Raw genomic sequence first — 16,778 nt, 5'->3', positions numbered from 1 at the left:
AGTGGTTAGAAAGAGCTTTTTAGTGTGTGTGTGTGTGTGTGTGTGTGTGTGTGTGTGTGTGTGTGTGTGTGTGTGTGTGTGTGTGTGTGTGTGTGTGTGTGTGTGTGTGTGTGTAGCCTGGCGTGTTGGTGCAGTGGTTAGGGCAGCGGCATGGGATCCAAAAGGTCCTGAGTTCAAGTCCCGTTGGGCCACTGAATTAATACACCAGGGGGTTGACTCAGCCTGTCATCCTTCCGAGGTCGGCGAAATGAGTACCAGTATACTGGGCCGGTTTATACCCCGGTTAAAATAGGTGTACCATATCCCTGTGTGTCGGATGAGGCGACCAGGGTTGCGTCAGGAAGGGCATCCGGCGTAAAACATGTGCCAAGCCACAGCGGATCATCCGTATGATCCGCATAGTGATGACCCCTAACGGAAGCAGCCGAAAGAAGAAGATATATATATATATATATAAACATGTGTGTATGTGGAGTGTGACAAGTAGTCCTCCGATCTCCATTGGACATTGTCCTGTTCTTTGCGGATTTTGCAGTTTTACCGTATGAGACATAATCCGCAGCGATGCTCACCATAACAGTCATTAGAAAGCATCTGATTTCACATATATATATATATATATATATATATATATATATATATATATATATATATATATATATATATATATATATATATATATATATATATATATATTATAGTAGCCACGGGTACTAAGACACCAGCTTGTCACTCAAGGGGATTAATCCCTGATTGCCCTTAGTAGAGCCGGACCTGGGGCCACCGCTCACAATTAACGTTGTGGTACGGTGGGTTGTTTTAGAACCACGAACACCACCCAGTCAACCACGAGTTCCAGTGTCCACTGTCTAATTATTCCATTTAACTGGAGGTCACGTGGTTACCTGAGCGGAGAGCGCACCCTCGGCAAAGCACCAATGTTATCTCGATTTGATTTTAATTCGGGCGGCCGAGCGTTTTAACCGCTGGTGCATGCCGGCGATTGTTGGTCAAATCTGTGGTAATTACCTCCCAGTCTATCTTGGTTCGGACAATGCAAGACCAATGGAAGGAAAGGACAAACACGGACAGGTTTGAAGTCAATGAATAATTTATTAATAATAAAATTAATAAACGAAAAGAACTTTTTTATTATCTGAGGTAAATAAAAGAATAAATTTCAAAGCAAAATCAATCAAAATACCAGGAAAGAGGCAAAGGCAGATGCTCATCGGGGGTTGACTTACTTACAGCGAAACACGGACAAGGGTATCCATCACATCATTCGGGGGGGAGGGGGAGGGGGAGGAGAAGAATTGTCTCGCTCACCAGAGAGTAGTTGTCCATGAAGTGAAAACGTCCTGAAATGTGTGCGTGAATGTCACGTCCGTCGCCAGCACCCAGCCTGCCGTGCACCCTCTCGCGAACAGCCTTGAATGCCAGTCGACGTCTGGGAGGGCACCAAGATCGTCTGTCGCGGGTTGAGACCCTGGTACTGCGACACGGGCAGTTCCTCACACTTCACAAAACTGGTGATGTCCAGTAAATGGTGAATGTGCTGTATGTGAGACGGTCCGTCGGTGACTGATCTCAACCAATGGTACTCCATCTCTTCTGGATCTGATTTTGACAAATTTCCCTGACAATATCTGCTGCTCTTCCTTCGCTCCAATTGGTTCTTCTGACCACGTCCTTGTTAAAGTGGACATCTCTCTGGCTGTTATCAGAGAACCACCTCACCGCCATCGAGTCTGGCATTTCACTCAAGCCGACTGGCAGGGTCTCCGAGCAGCCATCAAACTTACAGACTGGTCTCCTATCACTACTTTCTCAAACATCAACTCATCCTGGGAATTCTTTCAAAGAAACTTGCTCTCCCTCATGCACAGATTTATCCCCTCTCGTGTTCAGTTGTCTTACCCTTCCTCCCGCCCTTGGTTTACTGAAGCTTGTGGCGAGGCAGTTGTCCTGAAGCAACTTGCCTTTGCCTCATGGAAAGCAAACCCAACTGAGGGCAATCTCAGTTCTTTCCACAAAGCTCGGAACAAGTGTGTATCTACCCTCAGGAGAGCCAGAAAACAACATCTTTCTCATCTCAAGTCTGAACTCTCAAACCTCTCTCCCTCCTCAAAATCCTGGTGGCGTTTAATCAAATCTGTTTCTGGTGTATGTTCCCCTTCCATCCCCTCCCTTACCTCAAATGGCCGCACTGCTGATTCCACACGTGATAAAGCTGAATGTCTAAACTCGGTGTTTGCAGCTAAATCTTGTGTCCTAAACCCATCACTATCTCTACCCACTTTACCCAGTCACACCCAACTGTCCCTGGACTCTGTATCCTTTTCTCTTGACAAGGTGGAGAGCTTGCTTTCAAACCTCGAGTCAGATTCTGCAACCGGTCCAGACGGCATCAGCCCACGTGTCCTCAAAGCCTGCTCTTCTGCTCTTGCTCACCCTCTCTCTATTCTATTCACCCTCTCATTTTCCCAAGGTCATCTGCCATCTGCTTGGAAATCTGCTAACATCACTGCCCTGCATAAAAAGGTGCAAAAACAGATCCCTGTAACTACAGACCAATCAGCCTTCTCCCAATCATCAGCAAGGTGATGGAATCCATCATCGCTTCGGACATGAAATCCTTCCTCTTCTCCAATGGCTTGATTTCCAATCATCAATTTGGTTTCAGACCAGGTCACTCTACCCTGGATATGCTGCTTCTGCTCTCCCATCAATGGATGGAGGTCCTCAATGCCAGACAGGAAATCCGAGCCATATCCCTGGACATATCACGTGCTTTTGACACAGTCTGGCACCCTGCCCTACTCACCAAACTCTCTTCCCATGGTATTCAAGGCCATCTCCACTCATGGCTCGCAGACTTCCTCTCCTGTCGCAGTCAACGTGTGGCCCTAAATGGAGTTCTTTCATCCCCTCTTCCTGTGCAGGCTGGAGTTCCTCAAGGTAGCGTTCTGGGCCCTGTTCTTTTTCTGGTTTTCATCAATGATCTCTCGGACTCTCTGGAAAATCCTCTATTTCTCTTTGCCGACGACTCCACCCTCTGCCGTACCATCTGTCATCCCTCAGACCGGCAAGCAGCAGCTTCTTCGCTCACTGCAGATCTGGATAAAATCACAAACTAGTCCAACACGTGGAACATGTCTTTCAATCCAGACAAATCTCACACTCTCACTGTGTCTCTTCGAAAGGACCGTTTAGAAAACCCCCCCATCCACTTTCTCAACAATCCTCTGGAAGAAGTCTTTTCTTTCAAGTTTCTGGGTCTCACTATCTGCCATGACCTTTCCTGGGAAAGTCACATTTCCAACCTCGCCTCAAAAGCCAGTCGCCGACTGGGAATCCTCCGTCGTGCAAAGTCCTTCCTCGGCCCTCTTGAGCTCCTGACCACTTACAAAGCTTTTGTCCGTAGCGTGATGGAGTACTGCTCTCCCACTCTGGGCTGGTGCTCCTGCCTCCCACCTTTCTCGGCTTCACACTGTCGAAACCAGGGCATTTAAGATCATCGGCATCTCCCGCAATGAAGCTGAGTCTTTGGGCCTCTCACTCAATCACCGCAGGTTGGTCGGTGGTCTTTCTGTCTTCTACTGACTCCTCTCCAGCCTTGCCCCCCCTGCTCTCTCTGCGATTTGTCCCCACCACATTTCCACAGGGCGCTCAAGGTCCGCCAACAACCCCCTTCTGGTAAAACTACCAAAATCACGACTCACTGCTCATCTTCACTCTTTCATTCCTCTTTTTTCCCGCCTTTGGAATAAACTTCCTCACTCTATTCTTTCCCATTCTTCCCTCCAGGCTTTCAAAACAGCTGTTCACCACCACCTCTTATCTTCCCCCATCCAAATCCCCGATCTTTTCTACCCCCAATAATCCACCCAAGCCCACTTCTTTCAATTCTCCTGCTTCCCTTCCTGAAAGTCCCTGTAATGTCCATCTTCTCTTCGCCATGTTCCCCGTCCCATCCCCATCCCTCTCCCTTCCACAGTTCACCTAATGTGTCTGTTCCCCACTGTTTTGTCCCTTCCACTCCCGCCCCTCTTGTCTCATGCCTCCTTGCTGTGAGTTGTGTGTTAGCTCTCATACGAGCCTCGACCAAGGTATACAAAAAAAAAAAAATCAGCTGCCGGTGATTTCCTCCCTGCAGGAAGCTGCCATCTTGGACAACTTAGCTGGTCACATGACAGTCTGACATAATTTGCATATGATGTCAGCCGATCTATTGGCTGTCGAGGCGTCACGTGGCCCACACGTGATCCGAGTGGAGAAAATTCAAATGAGATAGCGCGGGGAATGCATCGATTTTCAAGATGAAAATACACAATAACTGCAGCTATTTGAGTGGAGAACTTTTGGATACGTATGTATTTGGATATATACTATCATATTATCAAGGTTTTGTCTACCTCCCCCCCCCCCGATGAGTAGAACGAAACTGCACGATACAGCTTACGGCTGATACAACATTTCGCCAGCTGTTGATCCAGTGTTTTTACTTTTCGTTGGAAGCGCCTTCTTCTTTCAGTGTGTGTGTGTGTGTGTGTGTGTGTGTGTGTGTGTGTGTGTGTGTGTGTGTGTGTGTGTGTGTGTGTGTGTGTGTGTGTGTGTGTGTGTGTGTGTGTGTGTGTGTGTGTGTGTGTGTGTGTGTGTGTGTATTTTGTAGTCGATAGAGTGGAAAAACAAAAGGTTTTTTTCGATTAAAATATTTTTTTGTTGTTGATCTATTGATCTACCCTTACTTGTTGGTCGTGGTGTTGGTCTGTCCGTGTGTGTGTGTTTGTCGGGGGTTTTTGACCCCCCTTGCAGTTGTTCGATTTCGATGAAATTTGGGTGGTAGGACCAGTTTATGACCTCGTTGTGCCGCGTAGGTACTGGTTGCTTACGTCTCTTTGGTTGCCTAGCAACGGGACTTTGAAATTTTTGAAAAATCATAAAAAAATTATTTTTTCAAAAATCTGGCTACGAGCGACTGTGGGCAGTACATTCAGCCATATTGTCAAAAATTTCCAGCCGGATCCTATGAAAACTGTCGGAGAAGATAGACTGAATGAACCCTGGTCAAAAACAATAAAAAACGAAGTTCGTTATATCTCAGAGACTATGAGTCAGATATCCATGAAACTGGTATGGTAGGTTCATGGTATGTCCTAGTTATGTGTGAGAAAGAACCGTTGCTATGGACCCCTCCGTTGCCTAACAACAGCCGAAAAACCTCTAAATGTGGGGGTATTTTAACGAAAAAACAATCTGCAGCATTAACCCTTGAAGCTAGAATCATGAATTTTCTTGTGCTTAATCTTCAGGTCATTCCCCATCGAACGGGCCCATCGCGCCAGGTTCTATTGGGTAGTCGACTATCCATGTCTGCCTACCGGCTTGTGTATATATATATATATATATATATATATATATATATATATATATATATATATATATATATATATATATATATATATATATATATATATATACATAAATTGTTACGGTTGTGGGGATAGATGGAGGAATAAAATAGCAAATTTAGCATTGAATGCAGTCGTTTGTTCCGTGGACGTGTTGGAGGCATCTCAATGTAATTAAGTGGGGAAACTGTGAGCTTCAGTGTTACATGTCACCACACGTTGGATGGTGCGGTGTTGATTAGCTGGCATTTAATAAGTTTCCCCAGTATGTAATTGCCCCCCTGTGACTTTTACCTTTTCTTTTATAACTAAAAGCAAGCAAAAGATAAGAAACAAACAAATGTGCCGAGCAGGCAGAAGCCCCGCCTCCAAGTGTGATGATGGGCGAAGTCTCACCCCCAAGGTTGATGATTGATGGGTGTGATGTCAGAAGTTAGCCGAGCAGGCAGAAGCCCCACCTTTCCGGGTTTTCATGCAAGCAGGCCACGCTCCGGAAGTGAAGGATTGATAAGCGTGATCGAAAAGGAAGGGTTGGTTTTCAATTTTGAGAGGCATTGGACTCAGTCAGATGGAGTCAGAGAGGCGAGAGATTGGAGCGCACGCACAAAGTCAGAGGCGGGAGTTCAGGGTGAATGCATATACAAAGCGAGACGCTGGCCTTTGGCTCTTGGTTGAGTCGTCAGAAACGGACCCCAAGCCTCGTGTATGTCATATCGGGTCGATGAGGACGATCGATGCATGAAGCGGAGCTAAAAGCTTGCGGTCTTGTGTTACGATGATGACAAAATCGATGCTGATGAGGTATTTTTGGGGGTAAATGTTCAAAATGAAGTTTTTGTTTCAATCCAGACTCGGTGGTGTAGTGGTTAGAGCATACGCAATAAGCCTGTGAGATCGGTGGTTCAAAGTGGTAAGAGTGGTTCATACGGTATAGCGGTTTGAGCCTGTGAGACAGCCATACAAGGAGCCGTGTGCATATATCATACATGGAAATAGGTTCACGTTCTGCCCTCTACCTCTGGCCATGACCACTTCCATATTCCCCATGTGTTTTCCCTTCCCTGCTCCTCTCTGTCATTTCCCCCCCAACAATTCCCTTTGCTTCACAATATCCCCCCCCCCCCCACTCCAAATCCTCTGTCCTTCCTTTCCTCTACTCTTCGACTCTGCCGTTTTTGTTTCCCTCTCACCTCCAATCCCCCTGTCCCCAGCACCCTTTGTTTATGTGATATGTATTCACCAGCTTGAATTGTTGGTGCCTGATTATCTGTCTCTCTCATCCCACTTCTCTAGCATTGGTCGACTACTTCATGTCGCAGATGAAGCAGGATCCTGATGTCGCTTCTGCGGTCGCAGCAATTCGAACACTTATTGAGTTCCTCAACAAAGACTCTGGTGAGTTTATTCTCATTTACTATGGCAGAAAAACAGATCCTAGCTGACTCGGTTGTGCTTGAGATTGAATAAATCCCTTAACTTGGTGTAAAATAACAGTCATCTGTCTGACAGCATAAAGAGGATGATTACGATGATCGGAGAGCGTCCGACGTGCGCCGTACGGAAGAGTGCCACTGGTATGGATGGTGTCATGCGTGGCTCGCAGGAGAGACGCTGCAAGGCCTACGTGAGAACCTGAAGTCCGTGATGGAGTTGCTGAACTCTGCAGATTCGTCTGTGTCTGTGTTATCGGGCTGTGAGCTCTTTCTCAGGAGCATCACCCTCACAAAGTTGGATGAGGAGGTTTGTAATTTATTTATTTTACTCAAATTAGATCACAAATTTGGTTTCTCATCTGGAAAATGTCAGCTATCTTTTTCATTTTGTAAGGAAAGCATTGTAATTCGCAGCTTTTATTTGAAAACTGAGTTTTTAATGTCGTACGTTTAACTCAACAGAATATATGACTGTCTTGTATATTATAGGAAGTTACATTAATTATTTTGCTCCACATGATGTCCAGAAATCAACCAAAATGGACGAAACCCTCATTGATTTGCATCTCAGTAGGGAGGACAGGGATAGAACGTGATTGTTTCTTTTTGTTGTTGTTTTTTGGGAAACAAGATCGACGCCATTCGAACTAAAGACAGTGTTGGCCTATTGGTGGGGATACTGATCTGGGGATCCAAGAGGTTGTGGGTTTAGCACCAGCTGAGAGCAGTAGTATTTATGATTTGGATTCTTAGCTCCAGGGAGTCAAGAGAGTCAAGAATGTTTCAGTAAAATTTCCACGTCATTATCCGATTACCAATAAAAACCCAGCTGGTTCACCACCACCCCCACAATGTCATGTTTCCTGCCACCCCATCACCCCAATGGGGAGTGGGCCACCACATTCCGAGTGATGGCATATTAACCCTGCCCAGTTTCATGGGGGGGGGGGGAATGTCGCCGCACCTTGATTGGTGGCATATCAACCCTGCATTGTTTTTTGGCAACCTGTTCGACTCTGCTTCTCCGAAGGCGTCTGCCTTAATTTCTGAATGCAACTGGTGTTTAAACTGCTTCAATGTCCTCTGTCTTTTGCTGGAGAGCTCTTCTCACTGCTGATGGTGCTTTGCTACAGTTGCGGCGAGACTAAGGTAGTGACGCTCCGTGCAGGTTCTGCGTAGCTCGAGTCAGGCCGAAGGTGGCACCGCGACTCGGCCAGTTTCGTGGGTGGGCTGGATGTCAGCCAGGGCTGGCACAGCACCTCCCCTATTTCCTTTTCAAGATAGGTGTGGTATAGCCGCTGCTGAGACGATTACTGTTATGAAATGGAAATACAAGGAACAGCTGCTGAACAATGGACAATACATTATACGTGTATCGCATGCAATGACACTTCAGATTATGTAATACAGTAAATCCTCAAATATTGCTGGTTCTAATATCACAGGTTTTGACCAATCGTGGGCAACCTAATGTGTTCAAATTTTGTTATCGCGTAATTTCATTTCGACCGATCGCAGGTTTTGAGCTCAGATGAGTCATCATTTGCGTCCCGTGCTTGTACGGTTATCTCCCATTACGAGCCTTGTGTTGTTTCTCGTTCACCGGTTTTAATGGCGCCTAAACACAAGGCCATGGACAAAGTTAGTTGTGCCAAAGGGCAGAGAATGGTTATGACTTTGGGTGAAAAGATCGAGTTGTTAGATTGGTTGGCTCGAGGTGAAATGCGGTATCTGTACGATCCACCATTACGGGATCAATGATTGTGGGTAGAACCCTCCCCATTGTTCTCTTCCTCATTCCCAAACCTTCATTTTCATTCAAACCTCATTCCCAAACCTTCATTTTCCAACTCCGTATTCGAACTTCATTCCCAAACCCTCACTTTCCAACACGTATACTCAAACACCCATTCTCAAGCCCTGTTCTCATGCTCCATTCTCAAACGCATTCTCAATCCACGTCACCTCGCCAGTGTTTCGACGGAATCATCACCACTTTTGCGTTGTAATGGTCATGGTTCTTCGCCGTTCCAGCATCCCAGTCAAATCGGATCAAAAGAGGCACTTCCTGAAATGCGGTAACTAATCCAAAGGCTCCAGTTCAACCAGGGCTCCCCTCACATTGCATGCCACCGAGGCCTTGTTTTAGAAATCCAAAAGAGGATTCAGTCTCCATCATGTAAAATTAGTCAGGGAAACAGCATCGGCTGACAATGATCCTGCAAAGAAAGTACCCATCGAGGTGAAGGGATTTATGCCGGAGCAGTTTTTTAACACCGATGAGACAGGATTATTCGGGAAGAGGATGCCATATTTTACCTTCCTCTCCAAGCAGGAAAGATCATCTCTGGGGTTCAAGGAAAGGTAGTTGAGGATTATCTTACCCTTCTTCTTTGTGGCAGTGCTGCAGGGGACTTCGTTGTAAAGCTAATGCTGCTCTTCCAATTGCCGAATCCCGCTCCTCCTTACTCGCTCCCCGCTCTCCACTCTAACAGCCTCATCATCCCAAGCTAAGTCTTGTGGTTTATATTTACGGCAGAGTACGTAATGTTTTTACCCTCATCCACCTCGCTGTTTTGTAATAAATTTAAAAGGTAAAAGTCTTGTGTTTTTGGTTAATTACCTTCGCCACCAAAGGTGAAGGAGGTTATGTTTTCACCCCTTTCTGTCTGTTTCTCTGTCTGTCTGTTTGTCTGTGTACAGGATATCTCAAAAAGTTGTGGATGGATCCAGATGAAACTTGATGCACATGTTTTGTGTGTGACGGTGAAGATCTGAATCTGCAACCGACTACTGGAATTTTAAAGTGATTCTTCACCATTGAGAGATTAGGGTCAAAAACGATATATAGCACGATATCTCAAAAATGTATTGGGCCCGATATGTTATCTTCTACCCTTCTTGCCCTTCTACTCATGTTTGTTTCAACGTTAACATTATATATTGTTGCGGTCATGGGTACCGAGACACCAGCTTGTCACTCAGGGGGATTAATCCCCCGTTGTCCTCGGTAGAGCCGGACCTGGGGCCACCGCTCACAATTAACGTTATGGTAGGTAGGTTGTTTTAAAACCACGAGCGACACCCAGTCAACCACGAGTTCCGGTGTCCGCCATCTAATTATTCTGTTTAACTTGAGGTCGCGTGGTTACCTGGGCGGAGAGCGCACCCTTGGCAAAGCACCAATATTATCTGATTATATTTTAATTAGGGCGGCCGAGCAATTTAACCGCTGATGCGTGCCGACAATTTTTTTGGTCAAATCTGTGGTAATTACGTCCCAGTCATTTTTGGTTCAAACAATGCTAGACCAATGGAAGGAAAGGACAGACACGGACAGGTTGAAAATCGACAAATAATTTATTAATATTAAAATAAATAAATAAAAAGAACCTTTTTGTTTGCTGAGGTAAATAAAGAATGAATTTCAAAGCAAAATCAATCAAAATGCCAGGAAAGAGACAAAGAGCAGATGCTTATCGGGGGGTTGACTTGCAGCTAAACACAGACAAGGGTACCCAGCAGATCATTCAGGGGGAGAGGAGAGGGAGAATCGTCTCACTCACCAGAAATTAGTCCGTGAGACGAAAACGTTCTGAAATGCGTGCGTGCGTGTCACGTCCGTCGCCAGGACCAGCTTTGTCGTACAGCCTCTCGCGGGAAACCTTAAACGCCAGTTGAAGTCTGAAGGGCACCGAGATGGTCCGTCGTGGGTTTCGACCCTGGTGTTTGTTGGTGAACGACCCGTGCCTCACTTGCTGGTGGCTTTGTACACACCGGCACGCGCACTGGGAAGAAAAAAGCTTCCCATAAAAGAGGGGATCTATCCTTTACCCTTCTCAACACATCACATTTAAGATCCCATTAGACATGGGGATGAGGCTCATCATAACATGCATTTAAGGAAATAACCGTCTGAGGACCTGGATGTGTGGATTTGTGGATGCATTCATCAGACCGGATTCTGAAATCCGTAACAATATACATGTTGATAAGGCCTGGGGTTTGAGGTTCGCCACGAGGGGAAGCACTTTGGTTCTTCCCGAACAGCCGGGCCTGAGGCGACCAGCCGCAGTTAACTCCGCTATCCGCTGGGTTGCTAAGCAACCACCAACATCAATTAACCTCATCAACTCCAACAGGGTTATACGTCTAAACTCTGTTTCCCCAAGAAAAAACCTCCAAAAATCTTCTTCTCTGAAGTGGCTGAACAGATTGAGGTGAAACTTTACACATATGACTGCCTGTCCATGAGGAACAAAAGGTTCACACATATGATGTCATTGGTCACATGGTTTGGCAGCTATATTGGATTTACCCTAAAACCTATAAAAAGGCACCACTCAAAAGAAGTCCTGGTGAGGGTTTGCAATCTCTGATTGCTTTTTTTCTTGTTTCTTTATGGATTACTCTTGATTGCTGCTTGTAAGTTGTCCATGACTTGTCCATTCGACTGATGTTGGCTTAGCGGTTCGGGTGGTGCCTTGGGATCCTCGGGCCCTGAGCTCAAGCTCCGTTAGCTGCTGAATTAACACCAGGGGGGTTGACTCAGACTGTCATCCTTCCGAGGTCGGTGAAATGAGTACCAGTGTACTGGTAATAGGGGCACTGCATCAGCGGCATATCCCTGCCCCTAACCAATGATGCAACCAGCAGCCAAAAAGGCTGCACACGAAGGGAAGGGGTATTAACGGATTTGTTAAATCTGACATTGGTGTGGTGCAAGTATGATGGGCCGAATGGCTTCCTCCTCCGCATAATTTCCTTCTAAGTTCCTTTCCTGTGCCATTATTTTTATTTATTCATATACACTTGGTCCTGTGGATGAATTCTGTCTGTGGTGGCTGCTTCATTTGGTGGTTCTATAAAGATCAGTTAAGGGATTACTTATTATTATACGATTACAAGATCGTGTCATATGACTTTGTATCTCATCTTAGGCCAAGCAAACTAAGTCATGTGACGCCTGTAGCAAACTAAGTCATGATGCTGGGCTTCTTTGGGACTTCCAACCTGCACAGTAATGTGGTCTGCAGACGCAGATCTGGCAGGGAGATCTTTAAAGCGGTCAACCATTGTGGTTGCTTTAAAGCTACCTGCCGGATTTGAATTTGGCAATCAGAATGATCCAACAGCAACGGCAATCAGCAGCAGAATGGCAATCAGCAACGACGGCTGCAACAATATTAAAGTCACAAAATGGTTTGAGCTCTCTCCTTTCTTCGTAATGGTTATAATGTTGTACAACTGTCATTGTATTTGTTATCAAGTTGTACAACAAAGTTCACAGCCATGCATTTGTGTGTGTACATGTGCATTGTGTGCAGCTTGCGTGTTTGTTTCGACAGCCCATCATTGAGTGCCGGAAACTTCTGATAGAACGTGGGAACCTCTTCCTCTCGAAGGTTTCCACGTCCCGCAGCAAGATCGCCAAACTGTGCCACCCATTTGTACGAGATGGAGCTGTAAGTATTTGAGGGGTGGGGGAGCCAGGAGGAAGGACAAAAAGCAAAACAAATACGACAAGAAAAAGAGCAATCTGAGATTACAGACCCTTGCCAGGACTTGTTTTGTGCGGTGTATTTTGTGTACTGGTATGTTACGTATAGTAATTAATAATAGACATAACTAGAACTGCCAGTTTATAACTGCTTGCAGTGATGACCGGGAACCAAGACGTCCCGCTTTGATGCAATCCCACTTTGATCGGACACTTGACATTGACCCATGATGTTTATTAGTATTCAATTGATTTCAGGATGGGATTAAAATTAATTTCAGTTTCAGCTGCTTGTCTTCTACCCTCAAACCCATCCACGTGCAGCCAAGTGAGCCTTATTCAAAAAAATAAAATCAAAAAGAACCCAGATCAAAAAATTGAATAATCCTGGCTGCCAGACCATATGTCCGATCAAGTTGAAATTTAAAACATATATTCCCTATCACTACAAGATCATAATTGTGAAGATTCACGTCGATTGATTAAGTGATTCGAGAGAGATTTTTTTTTAAAAGGGTTTTCGCTCAATCCAATATGGTTGCCAGATCATGTGACCTTTCATTTATTCATGAATATCTGGTTTCCCCAAGGCTTGGGAACATTTGTGTGAAGTTTCCCCTTGATCTGTCCAGCCGTTCTGGAGAAGAAGATTTTTATAGGTTTTAGGGTAAATCCAATATGACTGCCAAACCATGTGACCTACGACATCACGTGTGAATGTTTTATTTCTCATGAATAGGCAGTCATACATGTAAAGTTTCGCCTCGATCTCTTCAGGCATTTCCGAGAAGAGGATTTTTGAAGGTTTTTAAATATATATATATATATATATATATATATATATATATATATATATATATATATATATATATATATATATATATATATATATATATATATATATATATATATATATAGTTGTGTTGCCCCTAGCTGATAACGGTGTCTCGAACACAGAGAGAGTTGATGGGACAAGTGTTATTTGATACAGAACGGCCTGAGAAGTTCGACTCTAGAAAGCCACAACTTCCCCACGTGGAATTTAATTCAACTGATGATATACCAACGCTAAGGTCTTTCATTAGCCAAGAATCCTGGCTGATGTTTGACCTCCTAGGAATAGACGATGATCAGGAGTGGCTGCAGACACCTGTGGCTATGTGGGACAAGTTCGCTAGTTACAGGAAAATTTGCGAAAGGGCTAATTCTTTGCGTGTTGTAAATGATCTAGCTGAAAGAGGAATTAAGCTGGTGTCTGACTTTATTCATATGTGCAATGATGAGAAACAACGTCAAGCATTGCTACAGTGCGTGGAAGAGCACAGGAAGCTTTACCCAGACTATACAAAACAAACGCTATGTTCTCTATAAGATATCTGTGTGGTTGCTTGTTTGCTAGATTTTTTATGTTGTCATATATGAAAACCATGTCGCTTAAAACATATTTGGTTGTTCTCATAATTAATTGATCATGCTCTCATTTGTCATTAATATATAATGTCTTTATGAAAACGCTACTACTGATATTCTGTAAATGCCTAATAATGTGCCGTGCAATAATTGTCAAAATATGGGATTTTCAGTGAATTTCCAAAATGGCAACCCCTTCTCAAAATGTTGGGACAAGTTGTGAATAATATTTACGGGTACTTACTATCATACTGGTGCCTACTGAAGTGCATTCGGCCATCTAAATGCAGAGAAATATATTTTTAAAAATATTCAAAAAATCAATATTATTTCCAAAAATATGGCTTTTTCCTGAAATTTCAAAAATGGCGGTCAAATAAGGCGGGAAAATTTTCAAACTTTGGTCGATCACCTAACTTCACCAGTGGAACCGATAGGCACATAGTGCTTCATTCCAGCAACTACTTTTGCAAAAGTGGTACACCCTAATATACATATACATATATGAGTCGAAATTCGCTAATGCGTTACAAAAGCGTGACAGCCGGTCAGAAAAGTCATATTCAAATAATTCCGCTCAATTCATCACTTCTGGAATCAGTTGATACCACATTTTTTGGGTTTCACTCATTATAAACGCTTCCAGTCACTGGAAAATGAAGAAAATATAGAATGTTTGCCAAAAAAGTGGGGTTAACGTGCGTCAGGTTTGACTAAAATATGAAGGGATAAAATGCCGTTTTTCACATAATAGCAGAGATATTATGGCCTTCTTCATCGGAAAACAATGACTTGTTTGTGCAGTGCCACTAAGCACACGTCGATAGCGTCATCACTTCTGTTGTACCTCGTTCACGTGACCCGCAGACCACTTTCACGTGCGTAAGAAATTGACAGACCTGCATCATCAGTTTCGTCGGGCGTTGTTTTGCACGATCGCCCATCAATAGAGGTGATTCATGCAGATCGGTATACTACAATTACGATGTAATACATATAATTGATATCTTTATTGCAATGCAGCTAAATAGTAAAGCTTATCATCGTTTATGCTCCCCCGTGAAACTTTGACGGACACATATTACGTACGTGAACCGAGGAAACATCGCTCCGTACGAGCAATTTGTCGATCTTTCCGGCGAAACGTGTTGCAGAACAAAGGATTCTGAACATATTCTCTGGGGCAAAGGCGATTAATATTCCAATAGACGTATGCGAGTACGGCTTCTAGGGGTATGCAAATGCGTTCTACGCGGACATCACAAAACTAGTTCATTGGAATCAACGTTTTTCGGAACAAGATATGTAAAATCGGACAAACGATTAATTTCTATGCCATGCACTTTATTACGGACGTGTCCTACGATATGTAACTACGTAGTGGGAATAGAATATTCGACACTGGGCAAAGGTATCCAAAAAAAAGAGGCAAAATTATAACGTACTGAATTCCATGAAGGCATTGTAACGCATTTGCAAATTTTGACTTGTGTGTGTGTGTGTGTGTGTGTGTGTGTATATATATATATCTATATATATATATATATATATATGTATATGTATATATATATATATATATATATATGTATATATATATGTATATATGTATATATATATATATATGTATATATATATATATATGTATATATATATATGTATATATATATATATATATATATATATGTATGTATAGCTGCCGAACCACGTGACCGATGACATCATCAATTTTTTTTTCTGTAGACCAATTTATCCCAAGATGATCCTCAAAATTTTTCATACTGATTGGATGTAGTGTTCTGTGTGTGCATTGATGACGTCATAAAGAAGGCACCTATGACATCATTAAGAAAAAAATCACACTTAATCCCCATTAGTACATGCGAGGTGCCAAGTTTCAATTTTTTCCTTGGTATGGTTTTGGAGATACAGAGGTCCAAAGTTTTTCCATTTTTCCAACATGGCAGCCACACCACGTGACAAATGGCATCATAATTATCATTACAACATTCTATATTAATATTTTCTCCCATGGTGAAAATTTTGTCTTGATCTGACAAACAGTTGCAGAGAAAAGTACTAAAATTCTGTGCAGACAGACAAACAAACAATCAAGAAGAAGACGTCATGCAGAGCACTATACTTGCAAGATCCATAAAACAAATTTCATCTCAAAAATAATTGTTGGTTAAATTCAATGACCAAATATGCAACTCCTCTTCAAATTTCAAGTCGATTGGATGAAAATTTACAATTTTAGAAATTCCGGCCTATGTTGACCTTTTGGCCAATGTTGACCTCAAAAATAGTTGGTGGTTGAATTCAGTAACATGATATTCAAATCCTCTTCAAATTTCAAATCTATGGGATGAAAATTGAGGATTTTAGAAATCTCACCTAAGTTGCTTACCTTTGGCCTATGTTGACCTTTTGACCTCAAAAACAATAGATTTCTTCCTTATGACAAACTCTACCATGTGTTGAAGTTTCGTGAAGATCGGTTTAAAATTCTGACCTGTAGGCGATTTTATGACAAAGTGGAGAGTTTGCTGTCAAACCTCGATTCAGATTCTGCAACCGGTCCAGACTGCATCAGCCCACGTCTCCTAAAAACCTGCTCCTCTGCTCTTCCTCACCCTCTCTCTCTGTTCTATTCACCCTCTCATTTGCTCAAGATCATCTCCTATCTGCTTGGAAATCAGCAAACATTACCACTCTGCATAAAAAGGTGCAAAAACAGATCCATGCAACAACAGACCAATCAGCCTTCTCCCAATTATCAGCAAGGTTACGGAATCAATCATCGCTTCAGACATTAAATCTTTCCTCTTCTCCAATAGCTTGATTTCTTATCATCAATTTGGATTCAAACCAGGTCACTCCACCCTGGATATGCTTCTGCTCTCCCAACAATGGATGGAAGTACTCAATGCCAGACATGAAATTGGAGCCCTATCCCGAGACATATCGCATGCTTTTGATACGGTCTGGCACCCTGCTGTTGTAGAATTTTCTGATTTGTTC

General features: G+C 43.4%; 1 protein-coding gene across 13 annotated transcripts in view; it reads left to right on the top strand.

Moving 5' to 3' along the window:
* EIF2B1 (eukaryotic translation initiation factor 2B subunit alpha) overlaps positions 1-16,778 on the top strand; it is a 66,261-nt gene that overhangs the window by 3,657 nt on the left and 45,826 nt on the right. For 9 of the 13 annotated variants that reach the window (XM_085859979.1, XM_085859985.1, XM_085859980.1 and 6 more), the window contains exons 3-5: positions 6,708-6,809; positions 6,924-7,154; positions 12,196-12,312. In XM_085859979.1, the coding sequence (XP_085716105.1) occupies positions 6,750-6,809; positions 6,924-7,154; positions 12,196-12,312 (408 nt within the window). In that variant the 5' untranslated portion in view covers positions 6,708-6,749. The remainder of the gene's footprint in view (positions 1-6,707; positions 6,810-6,923; positions 7,155-12,195; positions 12,313-16,778) is intronic. The other 4 variants (XM_085859983.1, XM_085859981.1, XM_085859986.1 and 1 more) reach the window with 1 other exon arrangement.

The sequence above is a fragment of the Eptatretus burgeri genome, chromosome 16, assembly GCF_056783735.1.
Source record: "Eptatretus burgeri isolate ZD-2024b chromosome 16, Ebu_testis_v1, whole genome shotgun sequence".
NCBI lineage: Eukaryota > Metazoa > Chordata > Myxini > Myxiniformes > Myxinidae > Eptatretus > Eptatretus burgeri.
The sequence above is the reverse complement of the archived record's forward strand: the minus strand, read 5'-3'. Positions and strand labels throughout refer to the sequence as shown.